This window comes from Hippocampus bargibanti, linkage group LG10, assembly GCF_051943395.1.
Source record: "Hippocampus bargibanti isolate YZ-2025 linkage group LG10, ASM5194339v1, whole genome shotgun sequence".
Lineage (NCBI taxonomy): Eukaryota > Metazoa > Chordata > Actinopteri > Syngnathiformes > Syngnathidae > Hippocampus > Hippocampus bargibanti.
In genome coordinates this window covers 14,631,633-14,651,474 of record NC_142743.1, presented here as the reverse complement: position 1 = coordinate 14,651,474, position 19,842 = coordinate 14,631,633, and the positions used below count along the sequence as shown (strand labels likewise).

The following is a 19,842-nucleotide window of genomic DNA, read 5'->3' as shown; positions in this document are numbered from 1 at the left end:
TGAGGCCTTTCACTAAGTTAACCTTTTGAAAGCTTTTCTTCTGTGCTCCAAAGAATTTTAGAGAGGTATAAGGGATGACAATCATCTCATGATAATTGTCCTCATCTGCCTCTAGAGCCGTGGCTCCACCGATGCAAGAGTCCCATTGGCAACCCTCAACTCATTCAGTTCAGCAGAGAGATAATTGACCTCTTAAAGAGTCAACCGTCTTGCATCATGCCTATCAGCAAATTTATACCTTCTTACCATCATCATTTTGCCAAGCAGTGCCGCGTCTCCGATTATGGCTACACCAAGCTGTTTGAGCTGCTGGAAGCAGTACCGCATGTCCTGCAGGTACCGTTACATGAGTGCCCTAACCACATTGTTTGTTTTTGACCATTTCATTTGTGTGCGTTATGATATATCATTACGCTCTTCATTCAAGTTTGTTGTTTTTGTCTAAATGCAAATACAGCTCTAGTGTGGTAGGGTTTTTGAACAGGGGCCGAGGTTTCTTTACAGTACTATTAATGTACTGGTACCTTACCAGTACATTGCCTTACACTGTAGGCTGGTTGAAAATAAGTAAAAATAGATGACAAATTGCATTCAGACTGCAGGCATATCTATTTCCAAACCGAATCAATCTCTCGTCCTCTAAAATCATCGCTGCTGTGCATTTTGCGACCAGGACGAGAGCCAAGATGGGTGGGCGTCGGTGCCTGGGCGCGTGGGACTGCCGCGATGAGTACGTGGGGAGTGTCCACCGGTGTGGCCAGGACGAGAGCCGAGTGGGTGTCAGCGCGCGGGATCGCCGCGACAAGAATGCCGCAACAAGAACACCTTCGTCTTTGAGACAGGGCGAGTTGGGCACGTTGACGCCGCAGACGGCCGCTGGGTCGGACCACGCGTTGGCGGCCAGGGAGAGGGCAACCGGTAAAACACCGGCGACCCCCCGCCCGCCCACACCTGTGGCGTCCGAATCAGATCGTTTGCAAGTCATTTCGCACCGAGTCTCTATTCAGCATTTTGAATGGATTTTGACTTGCGGCCATTTTGACTTACGACCATTTGGTCGGAACGGAACGGTGTCGCAAGTCGGATGTTATCTGTAGTTTACCTTGCAATGTGAGAGGTACCCAGAGAAAACCCAAACTCCACATAGGGCCAGAATCGTGCTCCGAATCTCTGCACTATGGGGCAAATGTCCTAACTACCCTCAGGTCATTAATATTGAAATAAAAATGTATTAACATGAATGATTTATTTTTTCCAAATGTCACCTTTTCTTGTGTTGATTTCTGCGTGTGGATTTCGACCAATACTCACAAATCAGGGCCTTTTTATCCTGATTTCGTCTTGCGTAACTAACCCAGTACATCATGTTAACTTTTCAGATCTTGGGCATGGGTACCAAACGTCTGCTGACCCTCACTCATCGAGCCCAAGTGAAACGTTTCACTCAAGACTTATTAAAACTTCTCAAATTTCAAGCCAGCAAGCAAGTGGCTGTCAAGGACTTCATGCAAGCTTACCACTGGTCTGTCAAGACATCATGCGAGTCCTCATTCTCAGTTGGGCTTGGGCATGCAGAGTGGTATGGATTTGAATTTATTCAATGGCATATTCTTCAGGTGCTTTTCCAGAGACTGGAATGTCGCAGACTATGGTGCGTGTGACCTCATTGATCTTCTCGCCGAGATTCCCGATACCACCATTACCACCACGCATCATGACAATGACACAGTCATCTCTGTCCCCAAGAGAGGTACTGCTAGTATCACAATCAGCATTTATTTTAATACGCTCAGCAGTTTCTTTCACACTGGTATGGATGTAGATCACTGGGTGACAAGATCACAGTGACAATTTCTTCAAAGAGCGGGTGTGATTTGATCCTTTGTTCAATGAATGATTGGCTTCAGACATTTGTTCACAATCTTTTAAAAAAAAAGCCAGCCAACAGAAACGATTACCGATACATGTGCAGGGATGCATCTGGGCCGCGCCTTTGCACCATTTACGCCTTTTGACAGCTACTGGCGCAACTTTGTAGCTCCACTGCGCCAGCACCTGCACACGTCTATTACGATTGGCACATATTGCTACATGATCTGTGCCACACATGACATACTTCTGTTAAAATAGCTACAGAAACAAAATTAGTGAAACAGCAATTGAAAACTTTGTTTTCCTCCAGAGGTTTTAACTTTCGTCGTGATCTGCCGGAAACTGCCGAAAGATAGTCCAATATTCATTTACCCATGGTGCATTGCAGTACTTACAGTACATCAAACAACATCGATGGTTGCAATATGCAGCGAGAGAACAGGAATAAAACTTTAAAAGACAAGCAGCAATCAATCATTTTCATTTTTTAAGAAACAATGGAGGGTAGTGACAATTCATTTCAGCAAACACACAAAGCATTCAAATTTACTGGATAATGAGAATTTTTCCGGGCTGTTGCAGTACATTGGAAATCTTCAAAGCAAAGAAATTTGTCTTAGTTGATGCAAATAAGAAATATTCCTCCAAGTCTCTTTGTCTACTCTGTAATACCGTAGAATATCAAAATAGCACGGGGTGATTGTGTAGTAACTAAAGAAAATTGAAAAGGTTTGTTTATTATATGTATGAATAAATTATATATTTGAAAAATAGATTATAGTCAATGTTTTTTTTTTTTTCAATTTAGGAATATGCTCCACTGAATGTATTTTGGTTTATTTCAATTACTTTTGTATACTTCGGCAATGTAGTTAAATCGGACCCATCAATTTGAGAATATGGCCCCCTTTTCAGACACAAGGGGCCCAACTGATCCCCTTTTTAAATTCATAGATGCATCCCTGCATGTAGTGGGGGTGGGTGGTAAGTAAACTTGTAGGATACCCGCTGATGATCACTGCGATAATTTGGGAATGATACTCCGGCTAAAATGGATCAAAACCTTAACGATATTAGCAACTAAACTGCCCGCTTCACTACAGAGCGTACTTGGGATGAAATAGAGCGCGCTAAGCAGTTTGGAAAGGAGGTTGTCGACCTCCTCCGTCACCAACCTCACTGCCGAATGCCCTTCAGCAAGTTCATCCCCACCTACCACCACCACTTTGGACGTCAGTGTAAGCTGAGCTACTACGGCTTCACCAAACTCATGCAGCTGTTTGAGGCCATCCCTGAAGTGCTTATGGTATGTGAGACCTGATTGGCATGAGTAATGGTCTGATCGTGTGGGCTTTGTGACAACTTTTCAGAATATTAACATCCCTCCCGCTTTCCCTGTCAGGTGTTGGAGTGTGCCGAGGAGAAGGTGCTTTCTCTAACAGATGTGGAGCGCATTAAAGCTCTGGCAGCTCAACTGGTCAAGCTGCTTCGAGCTCAGAGGAACTGCAGCCTTCCTGTGAACCAGCTGCTTACGGAGTACAGCAAGACCTTTGGTTATGGTTTACGCCTGCAGGACTACGATGCCATCTCCCTGCCTGTGTTACTCAGCAAACTCTGCCATGTTGTTAAGGTAAAGAGTTGTTCAGCTTCGTAAGTTCCCTTGATTACAATGTGGCAATTTTTTTGGGGTGATACGCTGAAATGTTACGATGTGTAATATGGGCCTTTTGCTCAATAAAGGTAGGGAAACATCACTAATCCCTTTTCTTTGATATTCAAGGTGGTGGATGGTACAGATAGACGGGAAATTCAGCTCATCAACAGGAAATCTCTGCGTTTACTGACATCACAACTTCTGGCACTGCTTATGTCTCAAGAGAAACATGTCGACAAGGGTCTCAGGCTGGATGAATTGCGCCAGCATTACCATGTGGTATACAAAGCCCCACTCAACCCTTGCGAATATGGCTTCCTCTCCCTCAACGAGCTACTCAAAAGTCTGCCTTACCTTGTGGAAGTGAGAGAAACCGTTTATTCAAGAACATCACATCCTTTCCTGTAAACCAGGCAGAATTTTGATTGTTCTCCTTCACAGCTTTATTATGAAGGGTTTGACGGAATCATTCAAGCTGGCGGCACCACAAGCAGTCTCGATGAGGAGTGGGTGAGGCTGACCAGGCTCTACCAGTTTGCCCGTAACGTACGTGCACTGCTCCACACCTACCATTACAATCAGATCTTCCTGTCCGAGTTCCTAGGAGCTTATAGAAAGTTTACTGGCTGTGGCCTGGAGCCTTGCTCCTATGGATACACCAGTACTGATGACCTGCTCACTGCTATTCCACAGGTGCCAATTTAGTTATGATCCCATTATTGCACTGCTGTTGAATTTTATATGAGATGTGTTTTATAAATAACTCTTTTTGCCTGACCTTTTATTTTATGACACCATTAGGTGGTCTGGATCAAAGGGCACGGTCACAAGAGGATTATCGTTTTGAAGAACGATATGAAAGGCAAACGCTTCAGTGCATATCCATTCATTGCCGTTTGTGTGCCGTCAAGGATAACAGGCTTGTGTGTTGGTCTCATGCAGAGAGGGTGAGCGCATTTGTCACCAGCAGCCCTCAGTCCGGAGGTAACGTGGAGAGCCCCAGAGATAGCCCAACCATCACCAACCATTCTGAAGGAAATAGTCCAAGTAAAAAAAACTTTCATACCTGGGATCAACAACAAACAAAAATCAGTCTGCTGCGCTGTTTCTGTCTGTTTCTATTAATTCATTCACTGCCAGACGTGCAAAAATGTGTCCACTCCAGTGCCAGGGTTTTTGTCATTTCACTCAAATTGCAGGACCCACAGATTATTGAGTTTTAGGGCTACATAAATATTTAATTCAGCGCAAGAAACCTTAGACTCTCTTCCTTCATCAGAAAAAAAAAAAAAAAATCCTAATTTATATGGGTCTGGAGTTATCTGAGCTTGAAATGTACAAAATACAATACATACTGATTTATATAGCGCTTTAACAACAGCTGAAGCTGTAACAAAGCGCTAACATGGACAAAAGGCAAATACTGCGCCCTCGGGGAAGGGAAAAACATCGCCAGAGGTCTGACCAACACTTATCGGCACCCCCCGCAAGAAAAACCAAAACCCGAACAAATTTGGGATTGGCAACCCAAACAAATTTGGGAATGGCAGCGAATTAGTAAATTGAGATTTTACTTTCTATAAAAGCAGACATTAGAAAGGTTATCTGGTCGACACCTACCATATTGATCACTTCACACAACGCGCCTCATATTAGTCAAGCGTGTTTCATTTAGATCATGATGAGATGCATGGCCACAGAAACTGAAGCACGTATTTTGGCTGTGCTATTTGTTACACATAGGGCACAATTGACAATAAACTTGTACTTGATCAATAATAGGAATTGAATGGACATCTTCCTTACCTTCCAGGCGCCGCCACAACACCAGAGCCTGAGCTACTGTGTCTGACGTCCCCGGTCGACCTTCTCTGCGGCCCAGTACCGTCTTGCCTGCCATCACCTCAGCTCCACCCTGACCTTGTTCTAATGCAGCAGGCCAGTCTGATTCACTTTGAGGAGAAAACACCGCCATTGTCCCACACGTCAAGTCAGAGTGAGTGTGGAAAATTGCAGAACACTAACGTGTTGTGAGAGATCAATATTTCATTTCATTGGTGTGCATATCATTTATTACAAATGTGTCTTTGTTTATCTCTCGTTGGAGGAGAGTGGCCTTCTTTCCTCAGCGTGTTCGTTAATATCGGATGATGAGGATTTTGGTTATCCAAATACAGTGATACCTTGGCTTACGAACACTTTAGCTCACAACCCTTTCGCCTTACGAACATTAAATTCATGAGAATATCATCTTGGCATACGAACTATTTTTCCGGAAACACACGGAGCGCCACAATGAATGATGTGTCATTCGCGAACAAGCCGGTTCTTAGAGCTCCTGAAATGGCAGCCGGCTTTTTCTTTCCTCTATTCCTCGCCCCCAGTCTTCGGTTAAAGCCGCACGTGATTGGTCAAGATCCGTAGTAGAGGAGGGAGGGGACACACACAGCGGAGGAAGGGGTTACAGAAACACACATACACGAAAGGGAGAAAATGGATAGAAAACAGTGAAATTTGGACTTGTTTCAACTTTATTGGTAGTTCAAAGGCATTGTGTAGACAGCAAGGTTAAAATATCCCATCAATCACGCTCCACAAATAACCCGCACAAGCCATCTGTATAATTTGAAGAGAACATACAAGCAAGGGAACCAGCTATTAATGAAGTTTCTAGTGTGTCTGCCTCCACTGTTGTTGTTGCAATAGAACAACTTCTAAGATGTACAACCCAGAGCTCCTTGAGACACTTTATGCAAAAAGCTATCCATTCCATCAACGACCATCACAAAGGTAAATAAAACTACTTTATTATACTGTACAGTTTTTTTCTTTAATTACAATACCATAGCACATTTATTATACATAAGGTATATTGTGTGCAGTTTTAAGGCTTATTTAGTTGAAAATTATGTTTTATGGGGACCTGGGAACTGATTATTCTCATTTTAATGGTTTCCTATGGGAAATTGATGTTTGGAATACAGTACACTTTTCACCTTACACACACTTTCTGAGCACCAATTAAGTTCATAAGCGAAGGTATCACTGTACAGGCTGGAGTCAATGAACAGTACCTTTTAAGGGTTTATTTGCAGAATATTCCAGACACACACAAAGCTCACACATTCGTAACATTGGTTCTCTTCCCACCTTCAAATCCCATCTCAAAACCCACCTATTTAGAATCTAATTTTCTGTGTAGCTCGTTCTCTTGTTTCTATTTATAACTGTATTTTATTTATTGTATTCTATTTGTGATTGTAATTTATTTATTATAGTACCTATGCTTGTCTGACTGTAAAGTGTCCTTGAGAGCTTTGAAAGGCGCTAAAAATGAAATGTATTATTATTATCCTATCTATAATCAATCATGATTTGATAAAATTTGACGAGTTGTAAGAAGAGAAGAAAAACACATTTGGATGAGCATATCACACTTCATTTTCCCCTTTAATCAGGTTCCTTCTCAATCTGTGCTCTTGTCTTCAGGGAGCAAAGAATCCCACACTGGGTCTGCTGCTCAAGACGGCGACCCTGCGGCACCCGTGGAGACAGAATCCCATTTGTCCATGGACAGTCCCCACAGAAGAGGCCCCCGCAATAGAATCAAGCTGGCTGCCAACTTTTCATTCAATTCAGGTAGCTGAACCAACACGCACACGTGTGCAGTGAGCCAAATTGGTCGTACCGTAGCACAACTCTGAGGAGACTTGAGTAGCGTTAGGAATCACGCTGCAGAATGACCACTCTGGAAGGGCATTTGACTTTGCTGCGTCCTGCCGTTGCATAATAATCTCCATTTTTTTCTCGATTGCAATCCTTTCAATCTGTCCTTTTGCAATTGTTTATTTCGTTCAATGGTTCTCGCAAAATTTTGATCTTTTTTTTTACCTCTTGCAGATTTTCTGCAATTTGCAAACGTAAAGCCCACTTTTGGTGATTAGAATTTCATTCCATCCTGAAAGAAGTTACATTTTGTGCCCAAGAATGTGCACACGGGGAAATCCTGATGAGTTAGATGCCACTGCATACAGCACGCTAAACATTTTGAGAGATTGCACAAGATGAATAGCACACTCGTGTTTTCGGATGTTAAACTTTTTTTCTCGAATCATGAGCTTGACTGGATGCCATTTTTGAGGGTGTTGTTCACCATGATAATAATTCTTTAAGTCTCTAATAGCTGAAAGCATTCTACGTAGAACTTTGTAGGTTGTTACTAAAATCTGCAAGTCCTCTTTGTTTGTTCCTTTTGCTTAGAAGACGTCCATGCCCCCAAAATAGAAAAGGGGGGTGAGGGGCTTTATGACAGGTTGCCTTTTCATCACCAAGTGAACAGCTGTGCGTTTTGAATAAGTTGGTGCGAGTTTGGTCAACGGTTATGTGCCAGAAAGTGAAAGTCCCAGCCATAGAGCAGGATGTGCAAATTAGGACAAGCTTTTGAGCCAGGAGTCAGGCTCTCTCTGTGTTCTTTTTAGCTGTTAGTCTGTGGTTCTCAACTGAAGGCAGTCTGACATATGCACAGTGTGCATACATGAGTTGACGCAAGATGTAATAAGCTCAGCAGCAACGGACAGGTAACGTCCGCGAGTAGAAAAACATTCATTGTGATAAGTCTTTTCATTTTCCACCACTGATCCACTAAAGGCTTTTAGTTTTTATTTCCCTCTTAGCCTTGTAGGATCTGTTGTGGTCTCCTGTCTGAGCACTGTTTTTTTTTTTTGTTTGTTTGTTTTTTGGCAGGGTGCACTGTAGGTGTAGTAGTTTTCGGCATATAGACATAGGTGGGAGGTGGTCTTGTAAGTGGAGTGGGGCACAGTGGCTGTGTGAAGCTTTACGCGTGTCCCACGTCCACATAAAGAACCCAGGATGCCTCTCTGGATTTAGCCTGGCTTTTACAATGGCTTGTATTTGCCAGAGTGACAAAGGGATGGCCAGAGTACCGCCCAGCCATCACGTTTTTATGTCCCCTTGTGGCAGTGATCACCTGTGCTGTTTCTGCTGCCTGCTAGGTTTGCGTCCCGTTTACTGTTATGCACCACAGATGTGCGAGTGTCAGTTTCTGTTGAGAGAGAAACATTCAGAGAATGGGTAAGAGCCCATTACTTTGCGTGGGCAACCGTTACCTGTTTACTCATTCAGCTGGCATCGCGACATGACACTGGTTTTTAAGTGTGTGCCCCCCCCCCCCCCCCGCGCGACACCCACTGTTGACAACTTCTCATATTTTCACTCCAGTTGCTGCATCCTCTGCCTTTCCCAGACCCAGTTGAACAAACTTTTCATCAAGGAATGTGCAGCTCACAGAATTACGGATTTTGGTTTGACAACAATAACATTGGAATAAACCTATTTGGAACAGTTTTAAGTAAATCCAAACTTTTCCTGTGCAGTGGCATCTATCTCATAGTGGACGCAGTAGCACATTTAACATTTCCTTTGTGCAGGTCTCATCTGTTGAAATTCTTGAAATATGCTTATCTGCATAGTTTTGGTTTATGAAATGTGAAATTATGTGGAGTCCCAGAATATATTTGAAGAAAGAGATTAACTAATTCTTAGCCAGCTTGTACTAACACAATTTGTATTGCTTCTGTTTCTCCATTTGTGCACTAGTTGTTCTGTATTCAAGAACTAAAAAGAAAAATGTAGTTTTAATTCAAAGCTGACATTTAAAACAGTTACATTGTAATCTTTTTTTTTTTTACTTGCTATCACGCAAGCCTCTAACCTCGCAATCTATTACAGTTTGAAAGCCTGACCACAAATTGTTGCTGCCAAACATTAAGGGACCAATCCAGTTCTGTTAATAAACTTAACGAAGCATTACATCTCTGCTGAAGATTCTTGGTTGGTTCGTGTTGATGGCAAGATGCAATCTACTGACACATTCCTGAAAGATGACATTTATTTAAACACATATGTACAGTTCGTTTCGGATTACTTTCAGCATGTGTTGCATTTTCAACATGACCTGCATGAATTCACTAGCACGATAGATGCTTCTAAAGAAGATGAAGCGAGAAACTACTTTGCAAATGTTTATATAACACTCAAACATACATGGACATGTTGGTATTTACAAAAATAATTGCATGATATAGGTCATGTGCACCATGCAAACAAATCTATCGAATTTTTGTTAGATGAAAGCAGGAGAAATATGATTATCACAATCAGTCATTTTTCGGATTATATAGTCTGTGTAGCCAGTTAGGAGTGCACATAGCAATATTTGACCGTGTGTTTCCCTCCCCTCCTACACACACAATGTTGCTGTTTTACGCCTACAATAAATATTCAGTGTTTTTGAAAAATACGTTAAGGAAACCTGATGAGTCATGAGTGAGCCAGGGTTGTTCAGAAAGCTTTTTTTTTAAGCAAAGGGTTCTTGTTAGGTTCGTTTAACGATAGAAAAATCAACCAGGAAGCAAAAGTAGGAACAAAAACATTAAATAATCTTTGGGGCGGCACATAATGTAACTGCCCACCTTGAGGGGCAGGCAGGCGAGAAGAGCCAAAAGAGAAGAGAGGCTTGTTGGGAGAGCTTTTCTAAAGTCGGACAGGATGTGACATCATGTAAATCAGGACAGAATGGCAGATGATAACAGGAAGTCTGAGAAAATAAAAGGATGTGAAAGTAAATCGAAAAGATATTTAAAATGTGTTCGTATAGCGAATTACCCAACACTTCTTTTGCCCAGGACAACTGTTATAAACCCGACGGTGGTTTATTAGTACAGTTCATCCAGAAAGTATTCATGTTTCACTTTTTCTCCATTTTGTGTTGCTGCCTTTTACAATAATCAATTACATTTATTTTTCCCCTTAAAATTCTAGATGCAATGCCCTACAGTGACAGTGTGGAGGGGGGGGGGGGATAATTCTGTTTTGGGCAGGAATTATATCCCCAAGTTTTTATCTTTGTGAAACTTGTCACATCTACTGTATCTTTGTGCATTTTTGCCATTAATCAGGCTCCACAAATAACCCAAACAAGCCATCTGTACAATTTGAAGAGAACATACAAGCAAGGGAACCAGCTATTAATGAAGTTTCTAGTGTGTTTGCCTGCATCTGTTGCTGTTGCAATATTACAACTTCTAAGATGTACAACCCAGAGCTCCTTGAGACATTTTATGCAAAAAGCTATCCATTCCATCAAGCCATCGACCATCACTAAGGTAAATAAAATGACTTTATTATACAGTACATTTTATTTATGTCATTACAATACCATAGCACATTTATGATACATAAAATAAGGTATATTGTGTGCAGTTTTAAGGCTTATTTAGTTGAAAATTATGTTTTATGGGGACCTGGGAACGGATTATTCTCATTTTAATGGTTTCCTATGGGAAATTAATGTTTGGAATACACACTTAACCTTACACACACTTTCTGGGAACCAATTAAGTTCGTAAGACAAGGTGTCACTGTATTTTCAAATTAATGTCTTGTGAAGGTTGCAAAGTGTGGGAAAAGTGAAGTGCAGGGAACACTTTCCGAGTGCAAATATGCAGGGAAAGGTGTCAAACTCGTTTTTTTGCTGCAGGCCACATTGTAGTTCCGGTTTCCTCTCACGGGCTGTTATGAATTTGGGGAAGCCATTCGAATATTTAATACCCGACACATATTACATATTGAGCAAAAAAAAAGGAATGAATAACTAGTTTTCAAATTTGAAGTAGAAAAATAACGGTGATTGTGGGACCATTTGAAAATTTGGTATGGACTTTAGCAAGCATCATGGCACTTGACGTATTTGATTTGCTTTCGCGGGCCGAATAAAATGATATGGCGAGCCAAGTTTGGACCGGGCCTTGACTTTGACACCTGTGCTGTATAGTGTTGTGTACCTGCTGAACTACGAAACACATCAACGCTGGCCTTCCTGAAATTGTGTGCGTGCATTGCAGGCACACATTGTCTTGTAATTTGCATGCCGCATAAAGCTGGACAGATTCTCTCATTTGTAGGAAGTGATGTTTGCTGAATTTGTTGGTAGGCGGGATGGTGAGTGGGGGGGCGGCATTGAAGATCTCCAGTAATTACATGATGGAACACTGGGTGGCGCCACAGCAGTCCTTAATGATGGCCACACCTGATTTCGTGATGAAAGGTTTGTTGGCTGGTGGCTCCTGAACTTGTCTTTTGGGCTTTGGGGGATCTTGATGTACAAATTATGAAATGGAAGAGAAATATTCATAGTTTAGATATTTTGTGTGTGTGTGTGTGTGTGTGTGTGTGTGTGTGTGTGTGTGTGTGTTCTCGTTTCTGTATAGTTGTGGGGACACAAACCAGTTTGCACAGTCACATCCTGGGGACCATTTGACGTATGGGGACAAAAACATGAAATATATTGAAATGTAGTCCCCATTATACACAAAATAATTGTTTCAATTAACGATATCAACCTTGGTGTGTGTGTGTTCTTGTTTCTCTGTTTGAGGGGAGACAAACTTGTTTAGTTACGTCCATTTGACGTATGGGGACAAAAACATTTAAATAAATTTAAATTTAGTCCCCAGTACGCATGTAAAATTGTTTCTTTCTGAAGTCCTCAAAAGACATGGTCCAAACAAGACTTCATAAAGTCGTATATTTAAAGGTGTGTATAAAGTTATTTAGTAATTAAGCTGACAAAGCCACCATGTGCATGCCTGATTGGTTTTTAGAGCTGTAAGTCATTTGGAAAGGGTGGTCCCCGTAAGTGATGAAAACATTAGTGTGTGTGTGTGTGTGTGTTGTATGTTTCCGCTTCCAAATATGTCCACTCACTTTGTTTGACTTTGAGTTTGCTTTCCAGTGGCATCAATTTCAGCCTGAGGAAGTCTGCCATCTCCTTGTCCTCCTCCTGCTCCCTGAGTCATATCCAAGTGATATTAACATTGAATTTCAAGTGCACACGCATGCTTGCATTTCCCCCTCTTCAATCTACCTTAATCTCTCCACCTCTGCGTCATCCACCAAGAAATCCCTCTTCTGCACCAGTTCATGGATCTTTAGGATTAATTCCTCTTCCTGTTGTTTGTCGTTCTTGCTTTTGTCTTTCTCTGAAAGAACAGGAGATGGTTACATTAACACAATATGTCACCATGACAAAATAAATTGTGGTGACAAGGCCTCTCAATGAAAGCTCTGTGGGTTGTATCATGAAAATGAAATGGAAATACATTAGCCTTTGTTTGAGTGTCTACTACTACTTGCTAACTTACTGTAGCTTGAAAAAGGAGTGCAACCATGTGCTAGCATAGCAACAAATGCACAATGCTTGAGTTACATCTATGGTGAAGTTAGTCAAAATGTGGCTTATGCGACAGTAGAGTAATTGATCTACAAGTCAGATAAAATGGTCCGAAAAAGAAACTGATTCCTTTCACTTATATCATGGCAGCATCTGTGTCCTTGAAAAATGTCACAGATGCCATTTTGCTATCCTCTTGCCAGCTCATCGTGCGCGCGTGCGTGCGTGTGTGTGTGTGTGTGTGTGTGTGTGTGTGTGTGTGTGTGTGTGTGTGTGTGTGTGTGTGTGTGTGTGTGTGTGTGTCCATCCATGTTTTTTCCATTAACTCATTCACTGCCATTTACAAATTTATTCTGGAATTGTTTTTTCATGCTTGAGTGCCGATAAAGCTATGGCCTCTTTTTTTCTTTTCCACAAGGGAGCAGCATTCCCCTTTTTTCCATGTTTGCGCTTTGTTCCAAGTTCAATTGTTGGTAAAGCGCTACAGAAACCAATATGTATGTATGTATTGCATTGTATTTTAGACAGCCACCCTCATTTCAAGCTTATACAGGGTGACCCAAAAAGATGCGTACCTATGAAAATTTCAATTGTGGCTTTGATTAAAAATTATTTATTTCAAATTACAACCACACATTATTCAGTTTATGGAAAACCATTCACCAGAGTTTCAGCTATTTCTGTCAAATTTTAGTCAATTTATGGCTTTCCCAAGATGTGTTCCAAATGTCCACCATTTTGTCGCAAGCAAACCTGTACTTGTCTGACAAAGTTGTCTATCACTTTTACATTGCATACCCGTTCACAAATTAATACGCACAGTATTTTGCGAAGTAACTAATTCATTTTAAATGTGGTTAAGATTATTTAAGGTGAAATTATTTATTGATTTAGATTCATTAATTTTTTTGGATACCCTTAATCCTCATTAGGGCGTTGCTGGTGCCGATTACAACTGTCTTTGGGCACTAGGGGTGGGGGCACCCAGCCAATCACAGAGCACATAGAGACAAACAACCATCCGCGCTCACACTCACACCTGGAGACAATTTGGAGTGTTCAATCAGCCTGCCATGCATGTTTTTGGAATGTGTGAGGAAACCGGAGGACCCGCAGAAATCCAACATGGGCCCAGGGAGAACATGCAAACTCAACACAGGGAGGCTGAAGCCGGATTTGAACTCACGACCTCTGCACTGTGAGGTTGACGCGCTCATCAATGGACCACCGGGCCGCCTCATTTTTATTTACTGGAGCAAAAATAACGCATCGATGCTTCACGAGGCAGACTCAACAAAAAAAATGCAATTTACTATTATCACATTCTGACATTAAAATTTGAATAACTACACAGAAAAAGTCAATATATTGATTGTTGTATTTAGTATCGACATTTTATATGCATATAATAAAATATATAGAAAGTACAATTAGTATTTTTAATAATTAATAACAATCATAATAGCTTGAGTGTATTGTACAGCTCTTGGTTCGATCACACAGTTGTGCCTAAAGGTGCCAGTGAACGTGACATCTAATTTGTGCTGCGTTCAACGGCGGCAGCACAATCAACACGAAGCAGCTAAAATTGTGCTTTGGCGTGGAAAAAGGCTAGCTCGTGCGCGTCACTCCCATCCATCCCGTGGTTGTCCTATTTATATATCCCTGTGACGCACGCATGCATGCATGGTTTCTGCCAATTGCTGTCATTCTTTTCCACCCTTGTCGTACCGTGTGGCAGGAGAGGGTAAGCATGCATTGGTTTGGGCTGAACACGTACCTGGTACTGCAACAATCTGTCTCAATTCCTGCTTTAAACTCATAATGTCTTTGCACAGCTGGATGTCGTCCATCCTATAAGAAAAGGAGACATTTATTGGTTTCATCACATTGAAGAATAAAAAGAGACAGCTCTGCGTCAGGAAGCGTGCCCAATAAATCTGCTCTATTATTAGCAGTATTATTTTGTGATAAATGCACTCCAAATTACAACACAATACAATACACCCTAATTTATAGAGCACTTTCACAACATCATAGTCAACACAAAGCAAAATAATAAACAAAACAAGAACATTAAAAACATGGACAGTTGTGGAATAGAAACAATTTTCCCCATTGACTATAATCTTTGAATACAAGCTACATTATTGCGTGAAGCAGTTCTAGATGAAAAAGGAGAGGATGAAAGCCTCCTTTTCACCAGTGGATCAGAGACGTCATGGTGGAATGTGCACGTCTGCTGAGAGCTAAATTTTGAAAGCAAACATGAATCTGTAGCATCCATTGACAAAAAAGAGATTGTCTCACATCCCTGTCCCACATAAATCCGCTTCAATTCCAAGCTGCGAAAGTTAGGATAAGTAAGTACAGTGATACCTCGCCTTACGAACGCTTCAGCTCACGAACTTTTTGCCTTACGAACATTAAATTTGTGAGAATATAATCGGGGGATACAAACTAGTTTTCAGCAGACGAACCAAACCACACAGAAAGAAGAAGGTTACGTTCCTCATCAAGTGTTTAATGCTGATGGAACCGGCCACTCCATTCCATCAAGCCATCAACGACCATCACAAAGGTAAATAAAAGACTTTATTATACTGTACAGTTTATTTCTTTAAATATAATACCATAGCACATTTATTATACATAAAATAAGGTATATTTTGTATTTTTAGTTTTAAGGCTTTGAAAATTAGAAAGTAGAAAATTATGTTTTATGGGGACCTGGGAACGGATTATTCTCATTTTAATGCTTTCCTATGGGAAATTAATTTTTGGGATACACACTTTTCGCCTTGCACACTCTGTCTGAAGATAGAAAAAAAATTAACTCACATGAAACGTAGCTCGGACTCGCGACGCACCAGGACCTCCCTGAGGCGTTGGATCCGAGCCATCTCCACCTCAATCTCTTCTGGGCACATGCTGCTCTCAGCCATGGAAACATCACAGTGACCTGAGAAACGCAAACAGGAAACAATCATATTGTCCTGCATTTCACCGATTTTTTTTAAGAGCTTCATCACACACTCAAGAATTACTTTCAGCAAAAATATCGGACCAAAAACAAGTCAAAATAACATTGGACTCTTCCCCAAAATTTTGACTTCAAGATGGCGCCACAAGAGTGGCTGCCTTTCCAGCAGCTCCTGTATTATGTTTTTCTACTTCTTTCTTTCCTTTCATCTTACTTTAATGACTTTGCTGCTGTGAAATGTAAATTTCTCCACTGCGAGACTGATAAAGGTAACTCCAATCCAAAATATGCCACCTGTTGGATTGGATATGCCTTTATTAGTCTCACAGTGGAGAAATGTCTGACTGAATGACTGTTAATGAGAATGTCGGTTTTGGAAGGGGAGGAGGTAAGTTTTTCTCCAAAAGATGCAGATGAATAAAGGAAGACCGTTTTGATGGTCTCCTGCAGGCACAACCTGTACGCCTGTTCAATAAGATTGCTGAAGTGTTGATCAGTTGAGGTTTGCTAACGTGGACCAACTGACGAAAGCAGCCGCGTTGTCATACTGGTTGTCTTTTTTTCAACGTCACAAAATGACCTCAGCTATGAAACACTTCAACCAAGCAAGCATTCATTATTCTCAAATGCCGCATAATCACATTTAACAGTGACTGCAATGCTGACCTTCCCTTCAAACATCTCAAAACCCCTTTTTTGCAGGCACCGTGACCCGTATGATCATGTACTGGGTGATACGGTGAAAGTGGGTGGCTCAATCAAAGTAACGATCACACTGGGCAACATTTCATGTCAGAGTCGAGCAGACATCGGTCAAGAATGGACAGCCCTAATTTGGATCAGCACCAAATTGCCCATGTTCTTAGAGAGAGGTCCCAACATGGATATACCGGAAATAATAAAAAAATGTGAGTGAAAAATACAAATAGCAGTGATAGCAAAGTCGAGGGAATATTATTTTGATGGTTTAATTTATATAGTCTAGCATTTTAAACAGACATGGCTCACTAAATATACGAAGGAGATAGGCATCCTTTACATACTACATATATTTTGTATACCATATTTTCCGTTGTGTATAGGGCGCAACCCAAAGCCTTTATTTTCTTGAAAAGATGACCCTGCACCTTATACACAGGTGAAGTCATATTGAGCCACAACAGGTCTTGCAACTACTGTACTTGCAGCCCCCTACTGCATTTCCCCCTGTAGAGGAAGTAGTGCGTAACCCCAGCCTCTACTGTAGCACCTTAGAATGTGATGTGCCTTATAGAAGGACAACTTTTATAAATTGATATATTATATTTGGAAAACGTTTGTCATTCATTGAAGGTGCGCATTATACTACGGTGAGCCTTATATATATATATGGGAAAAGCTTGAAACTACACTATTCAATGGATGTGCGGTTTATACTCCGGTGCACCTTATACACCGGAAAATACAGTACTTTTTTCAAAATACAGTAAAGTCTCGTTATATCGATATCGGATATATCGATAGTCCCGGTTATATCGATACTATTTCTATGCACGCACGGAGAAAATTACATGCAAAGAGGGTCGGATATATCGATAATCTCGGTTATATCGATATTTTTTCGGACTCCCTTGAATATCGATATAACGAGACTTTACTGTAATATATCAAATACCCCAAACAAAACATTTTACCTTTGCCAAATCATTCCTTTAAAAAAAATCTAAAACATACACATTGACACTGACACCAGTTGTCAATATTATCAAATGTACCAAATGCTATCTGGGATGTTTCCTAGTGGGTCATATCAGTGTGGTGAGATAGATGGGGCTCCTGCTGGGTGCCTATAACTGCAGTCAGTGAGCATGAAGCTGACTCACCGCAGAGAAGCAGACAATCTTTAAACAGTATAAGAAGAGCTGGTTTGTTCCGTCGCCAGCATTAAAAAGCAGATCGAGTTTTGACAGTGACCAGTAGCAGGACAACACATGAAACGCATGATTTTTATAATTTTTTTGCACGCGGACACGCTGAGCTGAATGGACTATTTTATAGTTGACTATGTCCCTTCTCAGCACTCCAGACGAAAAGCCGAGACAACAAGGAATGACTACTGTCACCACTTCCGAGATTTACGATAAAACAAACTTGATGGCAGCACAAGAAGCTGCGGACACGTCGGTCGGTCTGTTCTTGCTAATTAATACATCCCGCGCTGCATTCATTAAGAAAACCGCCTCATCAGTGTGGCCCAGGATTAGGATTTAATGAGGTCGAAAGCAGGCGGGGGGTGGGGGAGGGGCTACACAACAGGTGAATGTCAGCATCGGCGTGACATCCAGCTGATGACACATCCTGCAGTCCCCCTCACACTCACACACACACACACACAATCTGGACTGCATTCCCACTTCCTTGGAAGAAAACTGCACAGGGAAGGACAGCTTGGCTTTTTTTTGTTTATATACACAGAGGAAAGGTAGCCTTTGATCAGCATTCTGTGGAAAATGTAGCTGCATGTCGCCACAGCAAATCTGTGTCCTCCATCTTTAGAGGTTTGATCCGCATGTTTGTTTTGGCCAAGCTTTTACGTCGGATGCCCTTCCTGATACAACCCTCTGTATTTATCCGGGCATGGGACCGGCACAAGAAGACTTATGTCCCTCTGTGGCTACAGAGCAAGCAACTCGCTCAGTAAAAGGCTCCCAAACACAAAATGGTCATTGGCACAGCAACATTCAAAAACATTATTATTCAAAAAAATAATGCTTATCCGCTTGCTGACTCGACATTAATACAATCAGACAGAAAAAAATATTCTTAATCATGTTTGTAACTATTTCTTATATTATCTTAATCTTATATTCTCGTAAATATATTGTGTGTATGTATGTGTGTGAGTGTATGTATGTATGTATGTATGTATGTATGTATGTATGTATGTATGTATGTATGTATGTATGTACGTACGTACGTACGATAGATAGATAGATAGATAGATAGATAGATAGATAGATAGATAGATAGATAGATAGATAGATAGATAGATAGATAGATAGATAGATAGATAGATAGATAGATAGATAGATAGACAGACAGACAGATAGATAGATAGATAGATAGATTGGATTGGATTGGATTGGATTGGATATGCCTTTATTAGTCTCACAGTGGAGAAATTTACATAGATATTTATTTAGATAGATAGATAGATAGATAGATAGATAGATAGATAGATAGATAGATAGATAGATAGATAGATAGATAGATAGATAGATAGATAGATAGATAGATAGATAGATAGATAGATAGATAGATAGATAGATTGATGCATTTTTGAGCCATGTAGTTCTTCAAGCACACGCAAATAGCATACTTATTTTTTAATCCCCCAAATATTAAAACATCTTTGCCCACTTGTACCACACTAATGTATGTTGCTTTTGCGAGTAAAACGATTTAATAGGTTAAAGTTGAAGAATATTAATTTAACCCCCTAATTCCCCTGCGTTCGACCAATTGGTTAAAATAACCATTTGATTTATGTTTTTATTAACCTGGAATCTATTTGTATCCTATTTTATTTCAACATCGTGTGGCTGCAACTTTTCACCCTGGTGTTCTCTAAATGTGAAATATCGACCTTCCGATCCAGCCAACACACTCGAATGTGTCAAATCGCACATGCCAGCGTGCAGGCGAACTAATGGGCCTAAATCAAGCATACACGATGCAACCTTGAATAATAACAACGCGCCGCTATCTTCGAAAGACAGATGTGACTTTCGCTCCGCTTCGATTCCCATATCCTTGCACTATACTGTGTTTCTCCTAGAAATTGCTCACCTTTGTCCGTCGTCCACGCCGTTTGCGACACCGCGCCATAGCTCCGGAGGGCGCGCTCCGTGGCTGAAAAAGACTTCTTCATTTCCATGTTCAGCCAGAGAACCAACCGCCTAACCGTAAAAGTAAACGTCTTACGCAAGTCTATTGCCTTCTGGAGCCAAGTTTTCAGCCGGCTGATCCTGAGACACCGAGCATAGTTATCCGCTGTCCTCGGTGCCCCGACGTGTGGATGGAGGGGGATGCAGGGAGCATGCG

General features: G+C 41.2%; 2 protein-coding genes across 7 annotated transcripts in view; one reads left to right on the top strand and one right to left on the bottom strand.

Moving 5' to 3' along the window:
* The window catches only part of marf1 (meiosis regulator and mRNA stability factor 1), a 17,943-nt gene extending 8,586 nt beyond the window's left edge, over positions 1-9,357 (top strand). For all 5 annotated transcript variants that reach the window (XM_089005379.1, XM_089005378.1, XM_089005381.1 and 2 more), the window contains exons 17-27: positions 116-336; positions 1,380-1,522; positions 1,617-1,750; positions 2,976-3,178; positions 3,275-3,502; positions 3,653-3,889; positions 3,968-4,219; positions 4,328-4,388; positions 4,469-4,573; positions 5,340-5,522; positions 7,016-9,357. In XM_089005379.1, coding sequence (XP_088861505.1) covers positions 116-336; positions 1,380-1,522; positions 1,617-1,750; positions 2,976-3,178; positions 3,275-3,502; positions 3,653-3,889; positions 3,968-4,219; positions 4,328-4,388; positions 4,469-4,573; positions 5,340-5,522; positions 7,016-7,173 — 1,925 coding nt within the window. In that variant the 3' untranslated portion in view covers positions 7,174-9,357. The remainder of the gene's footprint in view (positions 1-115; positions 337-1,379; positions 1,523-1,616; positions 1,751-2,975; positions 3,179-3,274; positions 3,503-3,652; positions 3,890-3,967; positions 4,220-4,327; positions 4,389-4,468; positions 4,574-5,339; positions 5,523-7,015) is intronic.
* bmerb1 (bMERB domain containing 1) lies at positions 7,428-19,842 on the bottom strand. 2 transcript variants are annotated; one of them, XM_089005388.1, is made up of 6 exons: positions 19,588-19,842; positions 15,618-15,738; positions 14,557-14,630; positions 12,471-12,585; positions 12,311-12,393; positions 7,428-10,142 (listed from the first exon to the last, which is right to left on the bottom strand). In XM_089005388.1, exons 1-6 carry the CDS (start codon positions 19,673-19,675, stop codon positions 10,111-10,113), a joined length of 513 nt encoding a protein of 170 aa, XP_088861514.1. In that variant the 5' UTR covers positions 19,676-19,842; the 3' UTR covers positions 7,428-10,110. The 2 variants fall into 2 exon arrangements, with proteins under 2 accessions (XP_088861514.1, XP_088861513.1); XM_089005387.1 differs by having other exon boundaries at positions 7,428-11,699; positions 19,588-19,840.

Bases quoted from the DNA above. Each gene is read 5' to 3' on its own strand.
- bmerb1 (XM_089005387.1), bottom strand. From the start codon at position 19,675: ATGGAAATGAAGAAGTCTTTTTCAGCCACGGAGCGCGCCCTCCGGAGC. The intron at 12,586-14,556 runs GTACGTGTTCAG...CTGTTCTTTCAG, and splicing joins ACAGATTGTTGCAGTACCAG to AGAAAGACAAAAGCAAGAAC. The intron at 12,394-12,470 runs GTAGATTGAAGA...GATATGACTCAG, and splicing joins GCAGAGGTGGAGAGATTAAG to GGAGCAGGAGGAGGACAAGG.